Raw genomic sequence first — 26,194 nt, 5'->3', positions numbered from 1 at the left:
CTAAGTTTTTACTAATCGCGAAGTCATTAAGTTTTAGCAGCTCTTGATCTGGGTTCAAAGTTAACCAGCGTTGGTGACACCGCGCCACAGTATAGCTCTAAATCAGCACACAACGAATAAGGTAAACGAGCAGAGTAAAAAGACAAGGAAGGCACACTATTAATATGAAGCGCTAATTTTGTCTCAAGGACGCAATTGACGGCGTCGAGTATCTGTCTGGCAACCTCCTTCTGCTACCATCAACGCTTCTTTACTGAGGCCCACTTGGAGAGGCTGCTATATCTCCGAAAGTGGTTCATTGCGCTTCTTGCAGAGGCGGCTCGTGCAGCCAAAACCAGCCCTCGTAACGCGGTAAGCTAAGCGGTGCCACGTTCGTATAAAAAGATTGCTCCGAGATTGGAGAAAGAAAAGACTGTCGCGCTGAAATGACTCTTTGTCCACTGTCGGTAGTGGTGAGGTGATTGTACGAGTTACTGAAGGTTACTGGGACACAGCTGGCTGTGCCCAGGATGCTGCGTGACTGGCGAAGAAAGTCGGAATGCTGGTACTTTTCTTCGAGAGCTCTCTATTTGACAGCTGAGTGGGCTTGTGGCCAGATGGATGGGACAGTTTGCTCGTATGAAAGTACAAGGGACTGGTTCGTCTTCCGGGATGTATATGCAGATCGAGTGCACGTACGTAAATATGGAAGTGGTGCAAAGCAGTGTTAAACGAAGCTGAGGCCTCTCCTCGTTGCTATATTTTGAAAGCGAGGGCGCTGTGCCGCTATTCCTGCTTTGAGAAAATGAATGTACATAGAAGGTATAAGGGGTGTGCGTCCTGGCCCGACTTCAATGAGAACTGTGCCGATATTCGTCTGGAAAGTCTACCGGAAAACACAGCACAGCCGGTGCTGGAATTCGAACACAGTGTCAGCTCCCAGTCTGGGCGTGGAAAGCGGTCTGTTCCATAACTAAACTAAACTAATAAATAAATAAACGAATAAACTAAAGTAAATTATGTTCTACATATTGTGTACCTATCATGTTGTTTTATGTAGTATGTGTTTGTTTAATGTAGTATGTAACGTGTAGCATTGTATACATTGTAGCCTTTGTAAACAACTGTGTATATGTCTTCTGGACTACGTATTCGTAACCCACTCCCCTCTGCAGTGGTACGCTTTGAGGGTACTTATAAATAGGGTTCCGACTTTTCGGTGTTTTCATTTAGCAATGATTGGGAGGCGTTCGCCAGTGTTTTTTTATTCGTAAATTCGTTTTGTAATTCGTTTTGTATTTGTAAAATTTTTACTTATTCGGAGATACCTTTCAGAGAACCCCCGAAAAACTTCAACATTTTTGGACATCGAGCGATCCGGTGGAGACCTCTCAATTTTTGTCAAATGGAAACAGCGAAGAGTTGGTCGGAACCGTAACTTATAAATAATAATAAGAAAAAAACACTAACACACAAGGAGGCCACAAACGTTATGAGCCAATTAAGATTGAATTAGGGAATCAATGGACCTAATTTCGACTCCGCGCCTGTCCATAATATCCACAATTTTTCTCCTACCATCATCATCATCTAATTTCGACTCCTGATGCTGGCACACACTGGCTTTTCACTGAATTACTTCTCACAATCAATTAAAGCAATCTTATTTCCTGCTCCCACTACGTGTCGGAAAAAAAGTGCGTCTCGCATTAGCAGTCTTCGCTTGTGACGTCCTCAGCACGTCCGCACATAGGAAAGTAAGAAGGAAAATCCCACAGAAAGGAGGAGAGGCAGATGTTTCCGAGGTACACATTGATTGTGTGAAGAATACGGGCAGAGAAGAAAATAACCTGAGGAGTAGACACGAAACCGGAGTGGCAGACGGAGGAGGTATAGAGGAAATAAAGCAATACTAATCTAGGCGGTTATCATGTGAACACTGCACGTGAAATGAGTTAGTGTTCACATGTACATGTAGCGGACGCATTTTCCCATGTTTGTTCTTTCTTTTCTTTTCTTATTATCCGGGCATCCGTGCCGTGGAACTTGTAAATTACTTCCTCGACTTCCAAAAATACAATCACTCGCGATATTGTTGTTACAATAACATTCTAAAGACCAGACAATCAACGACATCTCACACACCGTGCATATGATTGTAATTAAGTTATACGTAGTCAATTTATCAGCCCCAGTACGCGGCGCCATTAACTGCCCGTGGCATCTACTTATCAGGGTGCAGGTAATACTTAAAACTCCAACTAACCCTATACTAAGAAACCTGTTGTATCAACACCCCAGTCCCCTCGTCCCTCTGAACACGCACAGCTGACCGTGAAGGCAGTCACGTTCAACGTTCCCTGCCAAGATCAGCATCGAATGCCCACACCATAACACTGCGCGCAGAGTCGCGCACGTTCACGAGCTCATAAGGTCGAGATACCCACGCATGTCAAAAGTAGAACAATACGCGCCAGTCTAATTTCATTAACAGGGAGGTACGTATTGAAAACGAGGTCGGCAAACCTAATGGAACTCTGTCTGCCGGCCATATGAATACGAGGCACATAACACTCCTCCACCCTCTTTGTGCGCGGTACCAACATTAAACGTGGCCTTCTTCGGACCATTCCATCGGGTACCAAAGGGCCGTATAGGACTCAAAAGGAAGCGTCCCCTCATTACGCAACGCGGACCCCCTCCGCTTTTGTCTTCAATGCCCGGCAAAGGACGATTCAAGGCAGGTCTTCTTCTGTTAATTTAGGACAGTGTTCCGATTCGAGCTCGATTAAAGCACGACGCTCGATCAAAACAAAGCGCGCCGGAAGGTCCGCAGAGGGACTGTTGCCCGAGGTGTTATCGAAGGTTGTTGGCCTACTGCCACACTCTGGATGGAAGGAAGAGCGACTGAGATCGCTATACTCGTTATGCAGACGGTGTGCATCCCATAATGAGTGTGAGAGGCAACGGGGGTGATGCTTTGAAAGTAGGTAATTAAACGTGCGCTGCCTAGAAATGGAGTCTGATTTCGAAGGTGCCGCGGTATTAATTCCAAATATTAGAGCGATAGCTTTATGGGGACAACCATCGTGTAGGTCCGTCAGTGGCTTTGAGGGCCACGTGACAGTCCCACCAACGCGCGATCGCCAGACTGTGCTTGCGGTACGTTTAAATTGTGTAACCATCACAGTAACAATGCAAAGAACAATTAGAGGATTTGACAAAGCGTTAAGAGGCTTTCAATGAAAATTGAATAGCATTACAAAAATTTACCGCCAGCGATGGCCCAATAAAGCTACCACATTTGTACACCTTTGGAACAATGGTGCAGCCTTCTTGTTTAGTCATGATATTCAATTAAGTATGAAAGATGCATTTATTGCGCACGTTTTCAGACATCGGCTTGCGCCTTGAATAAATATAAAATAGTGCCGCGCTATGTTGTCTTTTCCCAGCAAACGTTATTGACCCTTGACGTTATTAGTGAAGGAGCTGTTTCTTCTGTATTTTTTCATAATTTTCTGTATCCCAGCTGTTTGTGTCTTCTTTTGTTTGCTTGAAAGCTTTAGGGAATAGCAAGCCCACACCGTGGCTAACCTTTCCCTTCTCTTTTTTCTTACTTTGCATTAAACAAATTCCCCCCCTGTACCACATATTTTCGTTCTGTGTATTCGATAAATAAATAAATATAGCTCAGCTTGTAAAAGTTGTAGTCTCGCTAATAGTAGCAAGATACCCTCGAAAAAAAAACAGTACATTCTATTAAGGTGAAAGCACTCCTAACATGTACAACTTCCCCAAGGAGTGGAATGTACCAGCATTTAGGGGAAGACCCACTTCTTGCCAATTGATCGTAATCCACGTACCGTTGCCCACACGATGTAGCATCCTTGTGCACAGCATTTATCGATCGCTGCAAGAGGGTGGCGCGTGCCACGTTTCCCGCTAAGCAAACAGAAGATAAAAAAGCTGTCTCCCAAGCACCTGGTCGGAGGGGGAATTCAGTACCGCCCACGCGCAGCGGGTTCCAACCCCGGTTCGCTTCGGAGCGCCGTTTGCTTCTGAATCATTGATTGTACGTGGGGGGCACTGCTCGGTGTATGACGAGCTGCAGACAATGGAACCCCGTCTCTACAGCAGCGCGGTCTAGACAGCAGCTATAGGCTGTTTCCATCATCGCCTCTTTGTTCCGCGCTGCTCTCTTGGAACATACAGTGTAACTTGTAGTGGGGTTAATGCGTCTTAATGTAACCTGTTAACGAGGCTTCTCGCTGTGTGGAAAGTCAAACACGGAACCAATAGTTGAAGTACACAAAGCCGGTTGAAAGTTGAAACGCCAGACAGCGGCTTGATTTCAAGCACGCGTCTGTCGATTACTGGTCGAGCGCCTTGACCGATTCAACTTGAGACTTATGTTGTGTTTGTCTTTTTGTACGTTCCAGCCTCAGAACAATTACTTTCCTTCATGAAATCAAATTTTGTCGCGGGAATAATCAAGATTGAATTGGGCAGGTACAGTGCATTTACAATAAAACGTACTATTCGTAAACCACATGACCAGGCAGCTGCAGCTGTATCTGCCACGCGTGGATGCCTTCAAGTATAGTTTCTTTGTGCCGGCTATCGAGACGTGGAACGGGCTACCAGCTACCGTGTATATCCATCTAGGACAATTCTTTTTTCAGAGGAACGTATTTGTGTTGTGTGTGCGCGTATCTTGCCCCCTCTCCTATAACGGCCCTTCTGGGCTAACAGTGTTTTTCAAATTACAAAAAAAAGAGAGAGAGAGAGAAATAAATTACGGGAAATAGAACTTGTCTCGAAAATCGAAAGTACCGATAATTGATAATTCGTATAATTGATATCGATAATTCGTACAATTGATAATTCGTGGCTTTCCATCGCGGTATAGCGTTGATCATGAGCGTGAGGGTTATTTCACGTGCCCCAAAATCTCAACACGCGGCACACCGTATTTAACGTCCTTCGCGGAAGACAACCGCACCAACTAAGCAACTTGTGCCGTGCCACCAAGTTGCAGGCGTCCTCGGCCGGGTTCGAACTCGCTACCGTTGGTTCAGTAGGCGAACACAAACTGATCCACCGAGGCCAGTGAACTTTCACTGCATGCACGTATAAATTAACATACATCAAAGTCTAGGTAATTATGGAGTCACCACGTTTCGCGGGTTCTCTAAGAATTAGGATACAACCTGTCGTCTTGTCAGACAACCTTGTTTGCAAGTAGCCTATCATTGTGAGCGCGCTTTGTTTTCCCCAGAAGCTTGACAGCAGAAAGAAAGATAGTAAATAAATTGGGTAAAATGAGACGTTGTATCGTGCGTCCTGTTTTACATAGCCACGAGTGTCGACTGTATCTTTACATTCGCTATATCGGCCAAATAAATTTAGCGTAAAACTCAGCGCGACGTAACTAGAGCGGTGTACAGCCGAGATGCTATCGTCCACGTAGCAAGAGCGGTACACCTGCGGGCAAACCTATCTGTTTCATGTCCGCTCTATCAGGAAAGGAAGAGCGCATACGGAATGAAGAAGGATGGGGAAGTGGACAGGACAGCGCTCTTTCTACAGTGTATCGGTTTTTTACAGGCAGCGAATTCGTGGATTCACATTGTCACCGCGGGAGGACCTCGATATTCCCGGTTGCGAAATCCCCGATCGCGAAATTCACGTTCTCGAGACAAGGAAAATCAAGGAGAATGCTAGATTGCTACGTAAGACGAAAAAAAAAAACTCCTAAAAACACGACATCACTATTTAAGCACTCAAATTCACGGATTTTCGATGTCTGTCCAAGTCGTTTTAGCAGCCGTTAGGCTTAGGAGGGCGGACACGACGGAGCAGCAATGCAGCATGTTTGTTAGTTTATTATTAGGTTAGTCCAAGTTCAGTGCTTGCATTTGTATGGTCAGGTTAGTCTAAGTTCGCCGTTGGCAGTTGGCTGTGCATTTTAGAGTCAGATAACATTACAGTATAGTTTATTTTTGCAACGGGGATTTCGATCACTTTATTTCGAGGTACACCCGCTTTACTGCTTGCATCGAGTCATGCGTCCCTCGATAACAACACATTGGGGTATGGCTTGCTTCTTTTTTTTTCGCGTGCTTGGCTTTTATTACTGAAAATCTTTGCGATCGCTCGCGTTCCTTCGCGTGACAAACGTAAACTCGGAGCTCTCTATCACAGACTATTACTCGTAATTTGATTATACTTCAAGGGTGCATACGGTGGCTGTTGTGTTTGGGCTATGGCTGTTACGCGGTGCACGTAACTTTATAACTGGCGTGTATGGACCTTTCCTTGAGCAAGGCGACAAAAGAAAGGGACACGTGGGTGTACATACGAGGGTGTATAGACGCGTGTTATTATGTCATACCGAGGACTTGGATCATTATTCACACATTATTTCGTACCGCTATCAGTGTGCCCTGCGGTAGTGAGACAAAGTGGCAAAGTTTCTCATTCAACGTCACTTCGTCGTTGTTAGTCATGCTTCACACGTAGTATTAATCTCACCACTACACAAGCGCGGAACAGGTTTGAGATACTAATAAGGTATCCGTTTCCTGTGTTCTTTCTTAAACGTCTTAGTTATTAGTTGAGTGACATTTGTGTTTGGGTAGGTCCTGCCAATGTATTGTAAGCTAGAGGGTAAGTTATGGCGATGGTGTTGCCTACTGAGACGACTTCCGAAACAGTTGCACCTCCGTCGCACACTAACAACGTCATTGACACGGCTGAACAGTACGAGCCAACCAGCGACATTGAAACACAAGCTTTTATCCAGCGATTACCACCTTTCTTTTGTCCTTTATTGGTCACGAGTCCGTGATTAAACGTCGTTGCTCCACATTTTCAAATAGCCCCCTCTGGTGTCGCAAAGATCGCGTTTCCCTGAGCAAAAACACCTTCCATACAAAAGGCCCATTGTTTGCCGACTATCTTCCATATTACCCCAGGAATTTGTTGCAACCTTCTCGGAGCCACGCGAGGGCCATCAAACGGCGAAGACTAATTGGAGGTCCTTTCATGAGGTACCACGCAATGTGGTCGAGTCGGCAACAACTGCGACGTGACGACAGAACAACCCTTTGGGAACAACTCACTGGCGGAAAGAAATACGAGCTGATGATGGCCGTTCGTGTTTTATTGCTGTCGATAAGGCCATAATTTACGAGGGGTGTATCGCTGACGCCGCTGCATGGGGTCAGAGTACTAAGGTTTTGGCTGCCATGATATTGCGGGTAACGTGCTCCAAAAATGTCACGGTTTCCGCAGGAAAGAAAAATGTTTCATAAATAAGCGGATCAGAGAAAGTCAGCTGGCGTGAACTATACGTCCAGTTGTCGCTTCCTTGAGTGTGAAAAATAACGGAGTTAGACAGCGTGACACATACGCCGACTTCTTACTGCCGCTTCTATTGCTTCGTAATGATGTTCGCGACCATGATTAAGAGAGAGGTGGTTCTAAATGGAAGAGTGAAGAGTAAGGTAAGCGTGAGGGCGAAGTGGTGTGACTTTGTGTGTCTGTGTTGTACCGTTTAACTACGTTAGCCCATTCTCAGGAAATCATACCAGGACAAAAGTTTCCACTTCGGTTTCCCGTTCTACTATTGACAAACATTTTTGACTCAAATCATTTCATAGCGATGACAGCGTGTCTGAAGCATTTTCTCCCATTCGCTTCCACGTATAGTTTTTAGATTGCTTATTTTGAGGGGTTATTTTTGGCTTCTGACCTCCTGCGATTTCTGATTCCTTTTTGTCCCCTTTTGTAAGCTTTTTGTTTTTCCTTTCCTTATAGTAGGCTTCCGACTGCATTTTTGTCATAACCATCCTTATCAGGCCTGTCGCTCGCATATTGCAGGCTGTTGCCTAGGAGTCGGCAACGACAAAAAGCAGGGCTCATAGATAAGAAATATATGAAGTTCTTTTATGAAATAGAGGAGAGTATCCATGCCGTGTAGAATATACTGTTGCGTCTCAATGTCATTGCTGGAACTGCCTTGCAGTAGAGAAAAGAAAAAGAAGAGCAGCGTTGAGAGCCCTCTCCCCTTTCCTTATGGTGACTTTATTCTACTTTGTATCACATGTTTCACAGTCAACATGTGTACCTGGCAGCGATGTCCTTTTTCCCTTTTTTCTTTACTAGATCTGGAGTATAGCTTGTCCCGCGGAGAGCAGGCTCACATCTCCATATTGTTTTCTCCTACCATCATCCAAGGATCCAAGGACTGTATAACAGTGGATACTGTGTAAGCGAGTGGTTTGGAACAGAAATACGCTGCACGCCCATCTTTCGTAACCGGTCATTATTGTGTTTAATTCGTGTCTCTTCGTTTTATAGATACAGGATCACAGGCACTGCCAAACTACTGAAATGAAGGTCATGGCGTGTTCAATGTCAGGCTAGCAACTCACTTTTAACGAGCAGCATCTGGATCTCGGCTCATCTGGGTACACTGCCAACAATGAAAAATGCGAGCCAGCAACGATTGTGACTAGATCAACGTCTGATATTACTACAGTTACGTGCCCGCATGGCGTTAAAGCGATCTACATGCATTGTTGTAGGAATCCAGCGTAGTTGGTCTGTAATAGCTGATTATATATATATATATCAAATAAAAACAGCAGACGCGCAGGTAAAATGTTCACGAGACATCGAAACGCGCAAATAGTTTCGACGCATGGTGTCCAGCACAAAACAATGGATCCTAGCAGCGACCTATAGAGATATTGCACGCAAATGCACAACTTAAATCATTTCATAATCATTTTTTACTGGCATGCTTCACGTTGCCATCACGTCATCATTAACCTCACCAATCCTGACATTGAGCTTTGACCATTTAACTTGAGCTTGAGCTGAAGTTACTGGCTCCACGCTTGTAGAACCACAATCTCCATATAATTATTATTCAATTCAATAGTTCTAATTCACTTCAGTAGACTTTTTTCAATGCCATTTGGATAGCTGTACAGGGTAATACCAGGAAGCAATTGTCTGAACAGCGCATGTGTATCGTCTGTGCCTCACACACAACGCAACATCTGGAGCGCTTTGATGAGAGGCACGCCATGCGCCCTGTCGGAGAGCGGTCATTGTGTCTGCGCTGCGCAAGCTCGCTTTGCGTCACTGTAGGAGAGTCATTGGAAAGGCGTGGTCCTCGTTTGATGAGTAATTAACCCTAGGGCCATCGCTGCTCTCCCATCTGTAGCGTGTTAACCGTATCGCTTGCGGTATATTTCCTGCGTGAGCGTATATGATAGAAAGTATGCCGTGTGCATCGTTGACAGCAAAGAATATTCCTGCGATATATATGTCCTCTCACGCTGCTGCCTTGTAATAGTTTTATGTGTGAGACAAAGAAAAATGCTTGTGAATGTGAAATATGGCACGCAATACAGGATACTGCAATGAGGGATAAACGTACGAAGAACATGTTTATTTCCAGCCCACCAATCAACGCTCTGCACTAAAAGCATTTCTAAACTTTTTGGATATCGTCGGCCTTCGGTCCTCACTCTAACACTCCAATTATCATGATGCGAAATAAAGTTGTTTTTTTTCTTTATTTCTTATTGTCAGTCATCTAATTTGTTTCGTTTTGTCAGGAACGTAATGGAATGGACTAAAACTATAGCTCAGAACAAACGCGCCTTCGCCGATGAGACAGGCAAAGAATACACTCAATAAATAATTAACTAGTGACCTCCCCAATCATCATCAGACAATAAAGTTGTTGTTGTTGAACTGGTGACGCTGATTACAACATGAAGGAAATGTACTTCATTATTGTTCGTACTTTGCGTTGTTGCAATAATTACCTGATTTTTTTGTTAATTTTTTCTGTTAAATATTTCTTGGGTGTGCACTGGAATTTCCTGTCGTAAAATTATAACAGTAAGTGAACGTTGCTCATCGCAAAATTACACTGATGTGATAATGCTTCTTTGAGCATGGAGTAATTATACCACGGAACAATTAAAAGCGCGACTGGAAAGCACTGATGCGACACACTCGCGCACAGAATATCGTTTTGTAAGGTTTCTCACCTTGACCGCCGAATTTTTAGTCGCTGGCGCCACCGGGATGGTAGTGTTATTCGTAGTAACCGTCGTATCCATCGTGTAAAACCTGGCCGCTCAAGTCACATTTCACACACGCTTGCTCTCCACGCTTCGTCCCACTGTATCGTAAGCTGTATCCACCACTTCAAGACTCAACAAAATGCGTAGCATCCGAGAACTGCACGGATGCGGGTCTTTCTCCAGGCACAAAAATATGTTAGTCCCTCTCCAGATTTTGTGTTGATGTCTTGGTTCGTAAACAGCAGCCGCGTGTCTTCACAAATGGAGCTCCAAATGTCGTCTGCTAGCGGCCGCTCTGTTTTTCGTCTGCTTTTGCGGCGCGCGCTGCCCTTCCCCCTACGCTACGCGGTGGATGGACTCGCCCTACCGGCTGAAAGATGAATCAAAGGGAAGAGAGACTGAAAGCAGAGCGAGAGTACGACCATCTCCGCGAGCCGCGTGGCTGGCTGGGTTTGTTTATATCTGAGGGGGCCATGCGGGGCAGCCGAACCCCAAGAGGCGTGCCCCAATCCGTTAGGGTGCGGGCGTAAAACTGGGGGTCGCAGGAAACGGTGGTTTTCTTCCCCTTCACCACCTTTATCTGCACATGCACTTTGGATGTTAGGAGGTTTCGCGCGGAAATGATGCCGGGGGAAATGAAGTGATGGGGGATTAGTGTGGCTGGTTGTGTTCTGATGAGCCGCGTATGTGGGAAATGATGTCGTGCGTCGCGCATCTTTGCTGAGCAACGCATATGTGAGATTTATTTATTGACTATTCTCAGAAATGCCCATCTCCGTATGCGATGTAATGCGATACCAATGATCATGAACTACATGTTGAACTCGTTCATCTGTTGGTATTTTCTGTTGGTATTTGTTGGTTGGTGTGTAAGCGTCCTGGGTTAGCCTTAGCCAGTTCGACTTCGTCGCGACTCGAATCCCCACTTTTCTTCTTTATCATATCACCATCACCAGTAATTATGTAACAACACGAGCAAGGCACTTTACAATGAAATTTGAATCCACCTCTTTTATTTCTTTCACTCCAATCAACAAATGAGTCAAAGTAATAAATTTTGCGTCGAACTGACCTTGTTGGGCTTCCCAATCGCTAGTGGAAGCCCTACCGATGATGATGATGATGAGTACGCGGATCTGAAAGGAGTCCTGCGGTCGGTCGATAGTTATTAAGTGTCATAATTTCTTGGATCGTAAGGCACATGAAATGCAATGAAATCCAAAATGCTTGAAATTGCCCGTATGCTGCTCAGGAATTTCAGAATACATTTCATTTTCAGTGTCACATGCATCTTAGCCATCAAGCAAGACTAGTGCAAAGCAGGAACAAAACAAAACAAAGAATGCAATAATTGTTATGCCTGTAGCTCTACGAAACAGAAGATATTGGTTTCAACGTTACGAAACGTTGAATATAACCACAGCTTGTGTAGGACAATTTTGCTTCGCATGAGCAGCAGCATTAGCACCTATATTTGTGATAAACTTCCACTATACAGGAGCAATAAACGAAGCAGATAAAGGATGATGATACTCTTGCGTGTTTGACATGCGGGAGTGGAGGACCATAGGACATATTCTGAAAGGAATGTAAAATCATCTTGTGCCCTTTGCGTGAACCTGCAAACGGGAGAGAAGTTTTTTGCAGTGCGCTCATCCTCGTGTTGTGTGAATGCGTGAATACGCGTCAGAGGAACGTGCGAAATCACTTGCGAAATTTTCAATTAAAGAAGGAGAAAGGAGGGGGATTGCCTCAGTGTACCCATCCCACCACTCACAAAAGAAAGAATGCCGCACGAAAGTAATTTGTGGGCAGATTTTGTGTTGCAGTTTGAGCCTGTTGGGTAACAATAGCACTTCGACAATTCCTTCCTCAGAAGTCGGGCCCCCCGTCCCCTCTTCGAAAGATTTCAATTACCTCATGCCCATTTTGTTCCACTCCTTTCACAAGGGTGCTGCGCCGCTAAGTGGAGTCTGATGTTTTGGTGGCGTCAGGTTTCCCAACGGAACGGATAGCACTCGCGCTCGCGGCACGGAGAGCGGAAAGAGCGCACGCCTGCACAGGCGTAGTAATATAGTAGCGATACTCGTATGTCACAGTGGTCGAGTCAACGACCGAGGCCCTGCATCGTGTCGCTCAGCTGCGGGGGCTATCAAATTGTTGTCCTTCTCCGCGTTGTGTGGTATGCATCGAATGTTATTGTTAGTTTTTATTTCTCCTTCCTAGTTTTCATTTCTCGGCTCCTTTCACCAACCATGTAAAAAAAAAAAAAGAAACGCTAACGTTAAGAATGTTTGTTCTGTCAAAGGTGCTGAAGTCCGTGCCGTAAAGTTTCAACCTTGGCTTTCTATTTTATGTGATCCTCAATTCGCAGCATGTAAAAAGAATGGACGGCATTGTCGGGCGAAAACTAGCAATTATTGCGCCCTTTTGCTGTACTTACAATAGAATACACAGAATAGAGCATTGTACACTGTTGTTGTTTATATATTTTATAAATCACGTGACCAAGTGAAAGGCGCGTGAAGAAATAGCATATATAAACCGAGAACGACAATGAAAACCAAAGAAAGTGCTACACCAATCGCAAATCATTAATACTGGTAATATATAATTCATTCATACTTTCATATATACGTATACATACGGTATAGCCTCTAAACTGTATGACCAATGAATTTTATATGTATATAGTGTACATAGTTTATCCTGGATAGTGCCTGTGTTTTTTCGCGTGTTGTATATATATATAGTCATTCGAGTAGTTTCCTGTTGCCATCGGTTTAGTTTGTGTTGAGTGCATGTTGTGTATGACGTACATAATATATTTTCCCATAACAACAATATAATTACATATCAAGCCCGAAAGCAAGCTACCACCGAATGTTCATACCGCTTTGCATCCTTTTCAACAACAACAAACCAGTAAACCAACGTGCTCTCCAGTATGTTCTCCGGTATGTTCTCCGGTATGTTCTCAAAAATGTAGGCGATTCCCTATAGGGAATCTCCTTCTATACATGTGTAATGGCATCAGGTATACTTGATCAAGTATACTTGATGTCAATACACACGTTTAGAAGATTCGAATAAAACTTTTTAAACAAAATTAGCTAACGTACGCTACTGACACTAGTCTGAAATGGTGGCTGAACGTAATTAATTCGACTATACGTAACCTGTATCGAACGGAATGGTGTCGAAAACGACGGTATACTTTCGTTCTTTTCGCACTTAATTTCGAGGTCAAAAACTGAAACGATGTGCTACTTCTTTATGAAGTCGCGAAAATAAAAGCTTCCTCGCATAGCTCTCTACCTGTCTTCCTTATTGGTGCTCTATAAGGCCGAAGATGAGGCCGTGGATGAGCAGAAAGCACGTGTCACAGGGCAGTAGAGGTCGCACGCCAATCATTTCATTCTTGAGGTCTTTTTATCCTGGCAGAACGCCTGCCCTGTGGCTTGTTCCCTCTGAGCTAGTTTGAAGAAAGTGACGTAAAAGCTTTCCCTTGTCAAGTTTGAAAGAGAAAAAAACTAAACCACTTTTTGAGGAAATACGTGGGATATAGGAGATCTCCTGTTTGTTTTTGTTCGAAAGGTACGACACGAGTTTTAGAATAGAATAGAATGGAATGGAATGGAATAGAATAGAAATAGAATAGAAATAGAATAGAAAAAAAATGGAAATGTATGTCGCACTGGTGCGACCAGCTGTTCCAGGACGCTTGACGTGTGGAAGCACTGAATGAATTAAAAGATTATGTCAGCACGTATGTCCTTGAGGTAGGTCGTGAGTGCACACAGCGCCTGTTGCTGGTGCTGCCTTGGCAAGCTCCCCAGTACCTTCTCAACACTAAATGGTGGGTTGTCAAGTTTCGCGAGAGCGTTCTTCAGTATTCGCCGACTAGAGTCGAAGCGTCGGCAGGTGACCAGCACGTGCTCCGTGTTCTCCACAGTTCCGCAAGTTGAACAGTTCGGCGATCCAACGACACCTATTTTATGAAGGAATGCTGCTCCGACCGGGACGTTGAGTCGCAGGCGATGGATGACGAACTCTAACTGCTTTGGCATCTTCGATGGGAGGCAGTAGGTGCTGTTGGGGTCGATTCGCGCGAGGAACGAGTGATTCATGACGTCGCCGGTTCACATGGTTTTAGAGAGGCGATCACGTAAGGAGACCAGCAAGTACTTCGCATCGGATTGCGTGAAGTAGATTTTGTGAGTAGTTCTTTTATGGTGAGCAATTCGAGCAGCCGGGTCCGCCTCCTCATTTCCACTGATACCGCAGTGCCCTGGGATCCACTGGATGATGATGTTGTGACCCTTGTATGCTGCGATAACACTGTAGATGACCGGCGCAAGTGAGGATGTCGTCGAACCTTGCATTGCTTTGAGGCCAGATTTTGAATCAGAGAAAATAACCCATGAAGTCGGGGTTTCTTTTGACGCTATGTGTAGGAGAGCTGCCTCGATGGCGTAGAGTTCTGCCGCAGTTGAGGACGTCCGGTGAGACAGACGGATCGCACGGTGCTCTCCCGATGACGGAATGACGAACGCGCGTGTCGACGACTCTTGCAATGTGGACGCATCTGTAAATATCTGCTGGAGTTCGGAGTACTGAGCAACCACATCCCGTGCGAGCTGTATTACAACAGGCCCTGGAGTATCCTTCTTTGACTTGAGGCCTGGCACCTCTGGTGACACTGGAGGGGAGTTTCAGCGTCCAGGAGGACGCGAGTTTTTTGAGAATCCTGAGCGTCAGCGCTCTTAAATGCAGCATTGATTGGGTCGTGATTTGTAATGGAAGGTTACGCGCCGTATAGGTATAGCATCGTGAGGCTGGATCAATTATACGTGATGATCACATATCTCAGAGCAGTATGTAACTTGCTGCCGTGTAAACGTATGACATCAAGATCGTTTAGAAAGGACACTGTTCTTTTTTTTTTTTTTTTGCACCTGATATTACATGCTGAGAAACAGCGGAGAGCGATTATGTTGTCCGGGGATCAGTGCTTCCAGATTTAAAATTGCTGCAGGAACGCCCTTCGACCCTAATGGCGCTCACTGTCCTCCTTAACATATGTGTGTTGTTCTTGTATGCTTTTTCTCTCATTAATTACAGAACCTGTAGGAAAAGTTTTGACAGACTTTACAGAGGTGAGACTCGAGCAATCTGTTCGTGCCCTGTTAAAAAAGAATTATCTCATTGCTTGAGCACTGATTTGGCAGACCTTTCCCTTTAATAAAAGTGTACCCCCCCACCCCCACTGATTTGGCAACAACAACAACAACTTCATTTGATAATGATGATTGGGGAGTTTCATCACAAGAGTTTTATTTGGAACATAGGGGAGGGGGGAATATGTTTATTGAAAAAAAAAGAAAGGGAGGGAGGGAACATAGGCTTTTACCTGGTGGCATTGGTGTTCTACTTGGGCATACAACAGGCCGCAATTTGACGTTCATTTCTTCTGTTCGTCATCATCGTCATCATAATCATAATCATCATCATCATAGATGTTCACTGTCAGTGCACCCACGTCACACGCATTACAAGTCAAGCAGTGACACTAAGATCTTTTAGCATTGTGCACTGTTCTTGAGCTCTAATGGCCGCACACTTCACCACACTATGGTTCCTAACTAAAATACCACCACCAAACATCAAACAAAGTACATGCGAACCGAGAGTTCAGATCGCTGTTGTCAGATTTACGGAAAGGTCGCTAGAGTAGCGGACAACAATGAACGGCAAGCGATGCTCATCAATTTGAGATTGGAGATTTTTGTAATGCAACAACAACAACAACTTTATTGCGAGATGATGAATGGGGAGTTTCATCGCCAGGGGAGATACTCTACCCCATTGCTGGTGGTGATGCTGGGAATGAAATAATGAGCCCCTTTACAATAAGGATCGAAGTCCTACGAAAAGTCCTATGTCTATGTCCTTTCGACGAAAAGCTTGAGAAGAATATAAGATTGCATTCAAGATTGTTCGTAAATTAGCTCGTTTTTCTTCTTTTTACAGGAAAAAGTTGTAAATGATCCGGTTTGTTTCACCTCTTCACGATTTCATGACGAAAGCAACCTAAACTCTAACTAGCGACAACTGGACAGACGTCTATATTATCTATAACAAATATTATTACGTCATTTCTACATATTTTTCCTATAGTTATTTCAGGCGATGGCAATGCACGCTGGCATGGAGTGGACTTGCATTATAGATTTTCTATTCATTGACAATTCCCTCACATAGAACTGCTTTTTTCGTTCACATTTTTCTCAACGAATATAAAAAACAGAAACAACTTTATTTTGATGATGAGGCGAATCTCAAGTGTGCTAACAGTGTGTGTGTTCTTCGCGCTGTATTCCAATGGGTGCTAACATTCCAAGAGGTATCACGCAACAACCTTTTTCCTCCTGGTATCGAAACACGCCGGCCGAGAAAGTCACCCCGTAAAAACCGGCTCGCATCATCAGTACCAGCCGAAAAAAAAAGTAACGCCGTTCTGCCAACGGGAAATAACGGTAGTTGGCTGCTGCACCTGATTTTCTTGGCGGACCGCATCATTACGGCCAACTGCATATATGCTAACGAAAACAGAACGAGTTCTCCCCCCTATATTCGGATGCCGGTTTGTCCGTTAAAAGTTACCGCTGCCAAAATGGGCCTCTAGGGCTTTCTCCAGTGAAGACGACCGTTTCCTTTTTCGAAATTACCGCTCAATCTGTTGGAAGCGCGTGTCTGGTAAACCTGATGGGGCAACGGAGCAACAAAAAAACTGCTTTCTAGGCACGTCGCTTCTGCCAAGCCGACCTTTTCCGAAGTGTGTCAGGATCAAGCGTGTCCCACTTATAAAGTTACATAACCACGGGGTGGTCGGAGGAGGAGAAGAAAAAAAAAAAAACAGAGCAGCAAGATTTATGCGCTGCAGGACCCAAGGGCAAGTCGTCAACACCGGCATCCGTGTCAGGATGTTGGTCCTTATGCGATCGTTACGCGTCACCTGTCGCCGTTGAGTCGTGGCTTAACGTATTAGATCAGTTTTATATTTATTTATGTATTTATTTTTCCGCTGGAAGGAAGCGTCAAGGGTGAGTTGCTTTTAGGGTGTTCCGGTTTAGAGGGCGATGTGTGTTTTCGGGAGGCTATTTGGGCGTTATAGGGTTGTGCTTCGAGGTTTGTGTTCCTTAGGGCCCCCTAACAGCAAACAGCGCTGTGTATTTGGAGAAACGCCGATAAAACCTTTTCATTCCTATAGGATCGACCTTTTCCGAAGAACTTCACAAGAACTTCATGCCTCATTCGTGTAATACTTCTGATCAGCTGGCACATTTAGCAAAGCGTCAGTATGTAAAGTATAAATATGCCTGTCAACTGTCATCTTTCATTTCATTTCAAAAAAATATTCCGCAGGATGATTGCTTGTAGATGTAACACATAGCATTCGTGCACTCTTACATTTAATTGTATCATGCTGAATAGCACTTCTCTTGCCCTGTGGAATGCTTGACAACTTCAATGGAGGAAGATCCCATTTGAAGTTTTTTTTTTCTTCTTCTTCTTTTTGTTTTGAGCGAGTAAGCAAGCATCATCTTTGGAGTCTTTAGGAAAACCGTTCATGAGCGACACATCCTCCATTTTATTTTTCGTTACACCAAATCAACCGTTCACTGATTAAACAAATTCCACTACCTATACCGCATAATCCATGCTGCTTTTAACTTTGAAAATATTGCTACCCTTTCCCATTCATTGCAGCGGATCTCCAAGTTGCTTGCGCAGTTGTTTAAAAATGTGTTTGTAACAGCCACCAGCAGAACTAAAGAAATACAAACTAAACAAAATCTAAGGTTTTTACATTGTTTTCGCATAATGTACAGCTCTAGCAGTGAAAGTTTCCAGAACGACTCGTGGGGGCCGCAGACTGCAGTTTTATGTTGCACGACGAAAGATCATTCGGTGCGCCCGTGCACATCTGGCATGGTTCAAGGCGCAAGGAGTGTGTCTAGCGTCGCGTCCCAGTCACGAAGACCCGTCACCCCTGGTGGCCATATGCGCTACTGCCCATTCCGGACCTCCCTCCTCCTAACCTGGTCACGACAGAGAACAAATTTACATATGATGCACACCCATGCAGCTTGCTACACGGTGCACATACGGTGACCATCACATCCGCAGCCTTATGCAAAGTAACCACTGCCCTATTTCGGCGCAATGACATATCCTGTGCGTCATATGAAGCGGAGATAATCCATAATTTTATCGCGTCGCATAAATACCGAGTGGTTGTTACAGCGTTCAGGATGCCAGGCCTATGTTCCATTTGATGGAATCCGTCTGATAATATGTCAACTTTTGTCTCATGTGTAGGTCTGTTCCGTATAACCTTTGTTGTTCCACACCACGTACGTCCTCTGGTGAACTATTTGTACGTTTGTTTTATCTTTTTGAATACAGACAGTAGCACCCGATACCTCGTCCCCTACCAAGGGTTCGTGTTGTTGTTCGAAAGCGAAAATGAAGTTCATGCCGTCAGCTGCATGCTACGTTCGCTCTTGTTCTCGTGATTTCGCATATATACTATGCTTGATTTACGTTTGTCCGTGATTAGGTACTATAAAGTTGTAGCCCTAAACCAACCATATTGCACTGTCCGAAATGTTCTAACATTGGGAAGCGTGGCTATTAATGTCCTTTGAAGACGTTTATACTTCAGTGCAGTTTTTTTTTTGTTCTAGAACAACAACAGCCACAATAGGCGATGACGATGAGATGAGGTGTTTCTTTTTCCTATAGACGAAATTAATGTAAGTGTTGATTATTCCACCATTTGTAATTACTAATTAGTGTGCGTGTTAGTGTATGGCTTGTCTTCCACCATGATGCCAATACATATAATTAGTGTGCCGTTATGTTCACGACAACATTGTTCACCTCTGCAAATAATGTCGCGTGCGTCAGTCCTCTCGCGGATGTCTGTCTGTCTGCTGTCACTGTCAACTGCCATGCCGACATGTTGCCTCACATGTCGCGTGCGTCTGCGTTGGTTCCTACACATTATGAGCAGTAGTATCGTTATTTTTAACCACCCAATATGTTACATGCGAACTTACCTAGTATAATGAACCTAATCTATTGATGTAAGCTCTGGTACATTCACGGCTAACAGCAACGACAAGTAAATGACGTGGCGATGAATGAGGAAATTTGCCACTTAATTTGTGACTCACTACCCCCGGGATGACTGGTCAGTAAGTGATAATGAAATGACGGCGTGATAGGTGAATAATGTAACAAGCCCTTGGTGTCGCGCCACGCAGTTTCGTACGCTGCTTATTTATCCGTAGCACTAACCCAACAGTCACCGCGTGTCCAGTTTATATCATTGCACGTTGCACCAAAGTCACAATATGAATTGAGTTCAACTAAAGCCTGTGGAGGCGACCAGTGTTCCTTAGAAAGTCCAGGAATGAACACAGTGATTGACTGTGCTGCGTGGCATTATTTTGGCCAGGGATCTAGAACTGATGTCATTGTGAACGTCGCCTCAGTAATGTTGTTCACCCATTCTTGTATAGCGGCTCTTGCATTATGATACAGATCATAATTAATGATCACATGCTCGATATCTGCCAACACAGCACAATTAGAGCACACGCTTAAGTGTGTTGTAGCTCCTCTTTGGAGAGTACACCGTTGCCACATGTCTCACTCCCTTTGGAGTGTACAATTACTTTCCATTACCCTGGTTAAGGAGTCTCCTCACTCCTTTCGCAGCTATGAAGGGAGTGTGAGGAGACTTCTCAGTGGGAGTGTCATATGTGGCAAGGGTGTACTCCCCAAAAAAGAAGTTACAGCACACCCCCTTTTTTTAAAGACTGCATACCATCGTGAGGGTTTACAAGAATTGGTAACACTTTGCGATGTATGGAGCTATGAATTTTAAAGTCCGTAGAAACAAAATCCGCATGTACGTACGTGACTGACACCGATGGCGAGGATCCAAATATTCTTCGTCCCACGCGACTGTTTGGCGCCCCAGCGATGGTAACAGCTTCCACGAATTTCGTCTCAGCCCAAGAATGACTTTCTAGCTTCTTCGTCTCCCCTCTTTCTGCTTCATTTAATGCGGCCCTTCATTTGATGTGTACATTGAACCGGAATACTGGATGCTGGGACTGCCAACTGCAGTTCACATGCTTCACAAAGGCGATAACCAGATTAGTAGAAAACATAACAATGGAGCAATCACTTCTTTCTGCGAAACACCGCTCTGCATCAGTATACGGCGTGAATTTTTTTAGCGCTTCTTTTATAGCATATGGCGTCAGTCGACAGATAGAGAAGCGTGTGAGGCTATTTTTTATTTCTTTTTTTCCTGGTATTTTGACAGTGCACTGCGACGTGTGAAGGTGAACATGTCGACAGCACTTTTCTTCGTAAAAGTAATATCTTGAGTTAATGAGGGGAGTAAGTGAAATGTTGGCATAAAACTCAAACCTTGGAAACGAATATTGCCAAAACGTGAGTGAGCAATATTATCTGCATTCGTTCTGCAATATTCTCTACTATGGGCTTTCGTAAGTGCAATACTAACGACATTGAACGTGGCTCCATTGGTCGTTATGCTTGTGGCTCGCCGTTGAAATACAGCAGTGTCGAATTCCATTCAATCGAATGTGACTGCGAGGGCAATGCCTGCACAATGCCGAAAAAGAAGCATGTTCTGTAAAGTACGCTTCTCACGATTACAGAATGTAGAGTGGGGAAGACACGCCTGTAGGAACAAGGCGCTTTTAGAATGAGTCCTCCCTTCTAATCGGTTGAGTGAATGTATGGGATGGAAAGAAAGTGCTTTTTCTAGAAATGATTTTGTCTAAAATGTCCAAGAGTAATGTAGAATCAAGCAGTCGCATTCCCATTATCTCAGTTTCGGTTTTTGGTAAAAAGATAAAAACGTTCAAAGCACTGTTAGTTAGCGTATAAGCTTTCATGCAGTGAACTCCATTTCACCAGGTACAAAAATAATGAGCAGGTGACATCTATATATCTAACATACGGTGTGGTCACTTGAATAATAAAGGAGAGGAGGAAAAAAGATAAACTAAAAACCACGTATACGAGTTTTTGGCAAAGCGAGGCGTCAGCACTTCGAAACATGCGTACTATTGCAGACGTTTTTTAAAGCAATCCCTAGTGGACGAAGGACAAAGGTGATAAGAGATATATTACATGGTTAATGAGAACATAGAGCGCTAGTACACAGCTCGAGCTCTGTCGTTCGAGGGGTATTTCGATATGCGTGTGTCGCTCAACTATGGAGCAGGAGCGAACGCAGAAACTCAGGGTTGCCACACTGCTGCCTGTGGAGTCTCTCAAAAAAAAAATGCAAACAAGCTTTGTATTACAACTTTTTAATCGTAAGCAAATGATGGATCATTACGCGTACGTGCCATTATTTAGTTTAAGAAGGTAGTCGTAGTGGCTGAGGTCAATGTTCTAATCGAACTTGCTTCAAGTAGATGTCGGTATTATCCTGATAAAGAAAACACCTAACCAATTAGCCCAACGACATTGACAACACAGAGGGCCCGATGCCACTCTGCTCGGCCCAGTACGACATCCCACACAGCGGACCGTGACGAAAGCAGTGTTTACGTTCCCCAGGGACACAGGTCTTATGCACAGCCTGTGAACTCAAGTCTTGTCATCTCATTCGTCAGTGACCCACCCTCACCTCTCACCCTCATACACATTACCCTCATCTTTTTTTTTAAAACAAATCTCATATATCTTTAATCTATGTCATCCTTCTTTCACCTTTAGTGTGTTTATCCTTGATTTCCTAGTTCGCTTCTTTTCTTCTTAATTTTTTATTTATTTATTTATTTAATTCAAAAACACAAGGCTTTGCAGCCATTTTCGAAATAGCAAACCGACATACCGTTTGCCTGGCCTGTCTTCCTTTGTTTCTTTGTTGTAATAAGTATACCCCCCCCCCCCCCGGATAATTTAACGTGTGATAGGGGAAGAAAATTATTTAACGTAGCGCCACACGATTTGTACCAACACGTCACTCCGAGATTATTTTGCGTTCTACAAAGGCTGCTTATTGTATGTATATATATATATATATATATATATATATATATATATATATATATATATATATATGGGGGAAAGCCATTAAAAAAATAAGTAAATGATGCTAGACGTGTTTGAAATTCAAACTTGCAGATTAAAATGGCTTCTATGGCTGCACGTAGAGAAACAGATACTCATTGAACGATGCGACAGCACCAGAGGACACGTGTTTCGCCGTGTTTGCGGCTCGTCGGCCCTGGGTAGCTGCGCATCGTTCGGGATTGGCAAACCAGGGGTCACATAGCGACCCCTGGTTTGCCAATCCCGAACGATGCGCAGCTACCCAGGGCCGACGAGCCGCAAACACGGCGAAACACGTGTCCTCTGGTGCTGTCGCATCGTTCAATGAGTATACAGTCAACCCTCGATTTATGAACCTTCGATTTATGAATTCCCTCGTTTTATGAACATGAGCACGGGGAACCAAACTTTTCCCATTCATTTTTCCCTCGTTTTATGAACCTCGATATTCGAATAATGAACGGAATTTCTGGGAACCAACTAGGAGTTGCCCAGCGTTGTTGCCCTCAATTTATGAACGGATCGTTCCGAGGTCAACAGAAACCTTCAAAGGGATAATTCTGTGGTCTTATGAATGACGCCTGAACGGACAAAACGTTTTCCAGGTATTGCACCCTCGGTTCTTAAGCCCTCGAAATCCGAACAACAAACGGGTTTTCCGGGGTTGCACAAGGTGCGACCAAGTGTTCCTGACATCAGTTGATGAATAAGGTGGTCGCTGTCACCCGGAGGTTAAAAATCCCGGAGGAAATCCGAGACCAGTCCAGTGCGAATGTGGTGACATCTCTTATTTCCAAGATTGACACAGCGGAAGGCATGGTCCAAAGCAAAATTAAACAATTTAGTATTGCATAATAAACAGAGTGTGAATGCGCTAACGTCTGTTCTTCGTGAGATTGATACAGCAGAAGGCGTGGTCAAAAGCAAAATTACACAATATATGGCATTATAAACACAATCCCAACTCGGAAATACTGTTGCATTTGCTCGATAGTACTCAGTTAACTAAATTTTCGATTTATGAATCCCTCGATTTATGAACGATTTTTCGGGGAACCGAGGGTGTTCATAAATCGAGGGTTGACTCTATATATTTCAGCTATATATATATATAGCTGAAATGAAACACAGACTACGAAGGTACCCGTACCATCGTAGTCTGTGTTTCATTTTTCATTTCAGCTACATATATTCGCGGTCGTCCGAACCCCATGCACCAAGTATATATACTATATTGCCTTAGGAATCGGAATGTGATGGGATTTACTTGCCCACCACCCCTTTGCATAAACATTGGGTTGAACCCCTTTATAAACAGAAACAAGAAATGTGTGGCTGTCAATGTAAGTACACATCTGCCTGGTATGGGAGAACCGCAAAGCCTTCCACAGGAAGACACAGGAGGAAATGCAACGCCATCTTGCAAGGTGATTTCTAGTTTTGCGATAACCACACTTTTTCGCTGCAACGTTGCATGTCACTCTGCAGACCAACAGCGCAATATGCAAGTAATACGCTACCACGATAAAATATTTATGTATCTGTTGTAGAGACCAAGCTGGGTAGCCGCAAAACGTCAAGGACCTTCGCAGCACTGCACCTGGTTGGAAATCGATATTGTGCCTTGCAGGCTCAATGACCCCTCGTCGGGAAAATGTGCACAGCTAGGAGGATTTTAGGAACGTTGCAATATTACGCAATGCGACTTAAGGGCACATGCACCGTAACCTCGTATTGTTTGCCCGCGATATTTAAAACTTAAAAGAAAAACACGCCGGCTCAAAATCAGTCAAGATCTGCGTGGTATTCGACGTTCGTAACCTCGTGGTACATGTTGAGCAAGTTTAGAAAGAAAGCTTCGATTGAGACAAGTGACTATCTGCATGCTGCTATCAAACAGCTGAAAGACCACAGCATCGCTCAGCATCAGCATCCACATATAAGTGACAGACGAGTCAGAATTGTTTCTTAAGTAAACTACACTATAGCATCTTGTATACTTCACCGTGTATACTTCACAGTTCTGTAAGCGAAACAAAGCGCAGTGAGTTCTAAGCAATCAGGGCGGTACCAAAAGCCCGCGAGATGGCCGCAATTGCATTGCCGAGGCAACGTCAGTTGTAGATGCAAGCTGGGCCTTATTCAGTTGTCTTGCTATCAAAACCCTCCGAGTTAACACATAACATATGAGTAGTCACTACAGAAGTTAACCAAATGAGCGACGAATTTGTCTGAATTGAATGAGTCTTTCCTTCCGTCTTTCTTTTCCTTGTCTCCTATTTTCCCCCATGGGATTGTAAGGCTGCCTTGCGTTTGACCAGACATTTCCGAGTTCTCTTATAATGAACACATACCCCCAAAGTCCCCCCGTACCGAATTACGCGTCCATTGCTTTTTAACACACGATGGTGCGACCGGAAGTTCAGAGGTCAGTACGCCAATATCAGCTGCTACCTTCCGCGCGATCATTCACCTCCCACCTGTGTTTTCTTTCGGTCTCTTTCTCTCTGTCTCTTCACAGACAAATGCCGTGCTCTTTTACGCGGCTAGGAGTCATCGTACACGTCATCGCTGCACATTTATGTTTCTATAGATGTGAGAAGGAACCACACAAGATCATATATGTATTGCATTTCTGCCGAGAGTGTGTGGCGCGCTCGTAGGGAGAGGTCGTCGAACCGTCCATGTAGTTGCGCTGTGTTTACATTGCACCGTGCAGTGTTAATTAAATTAATTTTTAAAAAACACGATGGCACTACATTAACCACACGCGCGAAGAAAAACGTCACGTTAAAACCAAAACAAACATGGCCGACAAGGCTCTTTTTCCTTCCGAAACGTCGACAACAAAATGCATTCAATTTCTAACGTTTTCCGGGTATTGTTAACGCCAAAACTTCCGAGGGAAAGAACACTATTTTGAAACGCATAAAGTAGTGTTTCCATAGGCCTTACCGGTATTTTGGCAGGTCTCAGGGACTCAGATGAGTAGAGTGACAGACCACTTTTTCCATGGCTGCAGAGATGTCGGCAACCATAGCAACCACTCTGCGTGTACGCGTCCCTTTGGATGGGGATGGGGATTCGGATTAGGCCTAGCAAGAGGGAGGCCCGGGAGTTTCGATCGATGGGCAGAACAGAACAGGGAGTCTAGGGAAGGTATAGGGAACAAACGTTTCCCATCATACTTTTCAGCTTTCTTTTTCTCTCTCTCTCTCTGTCTCTCTCATTCCCTCTCCTTACGCTACGGGGAACACGCTAATGTAGTTCGAGGTTGGTTGACTTTCAGCTATTCTTATAAAATTAACGCTCTTCTCTGCTGCAGCCTGCGAAAAAGAAGTATAAAAGCACAACACGATATAGAGAAAAGTGCAAAAGAGCAAAAGTACAGTTACAGAACGAAACAAGTTTTATTTTTTATTTTAAAAAAAGCTGGGTTGGTTGCTCGCTTGCCTCGTCTCGGATTATTTTACAGTGTATTACGATATCACGACGCCGTTAGCAGGAAAAGAACGGAACAAGCGCAGGAGCCGGTTTGAAAGTGTAACACAGTTGTAACACAGCGCCGCCTTTTGTAGCTCCTTTCAGTTGTTCCGGCATGGATGCTACCTCGGTTGGTAGGTGGCGGCTGGCAGGCAGGCAGTGGCGTCGGAACTATTTTTCCATTGGGGGAGCGAAAAAAAATGCTACCATCATCATCATCATCATCATCATTATTTATTTTCCTTGAGGGCTCATGCAGGCAATACTGGGGTGGTACACAAATTGAAAACGTGCGCCAGGCAAATTACGACATGCGCATGCTTGTACAGCAGAACTAAACTAACATTGCTGAAGTAATGTGTATGAATATGTCAGTTAGAAGATAATGTTAATATAATTACAAACATAATTTACATATCTGGGGGAGCCGTGCTACC

General features: G+C 44.2%; 1 protein-coding gene and 1 long non-coding RNA gene across 5 annotated transcripts in view; one reads left to right on the top strand and one right to left on the bottom strand.

Moving 5' to 3' along the window:
• LOC135401261 (uncharacterized) overlaps positions 1-8,656 on the top strand; it is a 52,261-nt gene extending 43,605 nt beyond the window's left edge. For both annotated transcript variants that reach the window (XR_010424767.1, XR_010424768.1), the window contains exons 2-3: positions 8,152-8,254; positions 8,347-8,656. This is a non-coding gene — a long non-coding RNA (uncharacterized LOC135401261). The remainder of the gene's footprint in view (positions 1-8,151; positions 8,255-8,346) is intronic.
• The window catches only part of LOC135401259 (disheveled-associated activator of morphogenesis 1-like), a 63,687-nt gene extending 38,391 nt beyond the window's left edge, over positions 1-25,296 (bottom strand). Inside the window, exon 1 of one of the 3 annotated variants that reach the window (XM_064633542.1) lies at positions 25,230-25,296. Coding sequence is in view for 1 of the 3 variants with exons in the window: in XM_064633540.1 (XP_064489610.1) it covers positions 10,059-10,130 (72 nt within the window). In the remaining 2 variants the exon portion in view is untranslated. Of the gene's footprint in view, positions 1-10,058; positions 10,390-20,087; positions 20,220-25,229 lie in introns of those variants that run through there. The other 2 variants (XM_064633543.1, XM_064633540.1) reach the window with 2 other exon arrangements.
• Between the last annotated feature and the right edge of the window lie 898 nt (positions 25,297-26,194).

Source organism: Ornithodoros turicata, chromosome 7 (genome assembly GCF_037126465.1).
Source record: "Ornithodoros turicata isolate Travis chromosome 7, ASM3712646v1, whole genome shotgun sequence".
Lineage (NCBI taxonomy): Eukaryota > Metazoa > Arthropoda > Arachnida > Ixodida > Argasidae > Ornithodoros > Ornithodoros turicata.
This window is presented reverse-complemented; position numbering and strand designations above follow the sequence as displayed.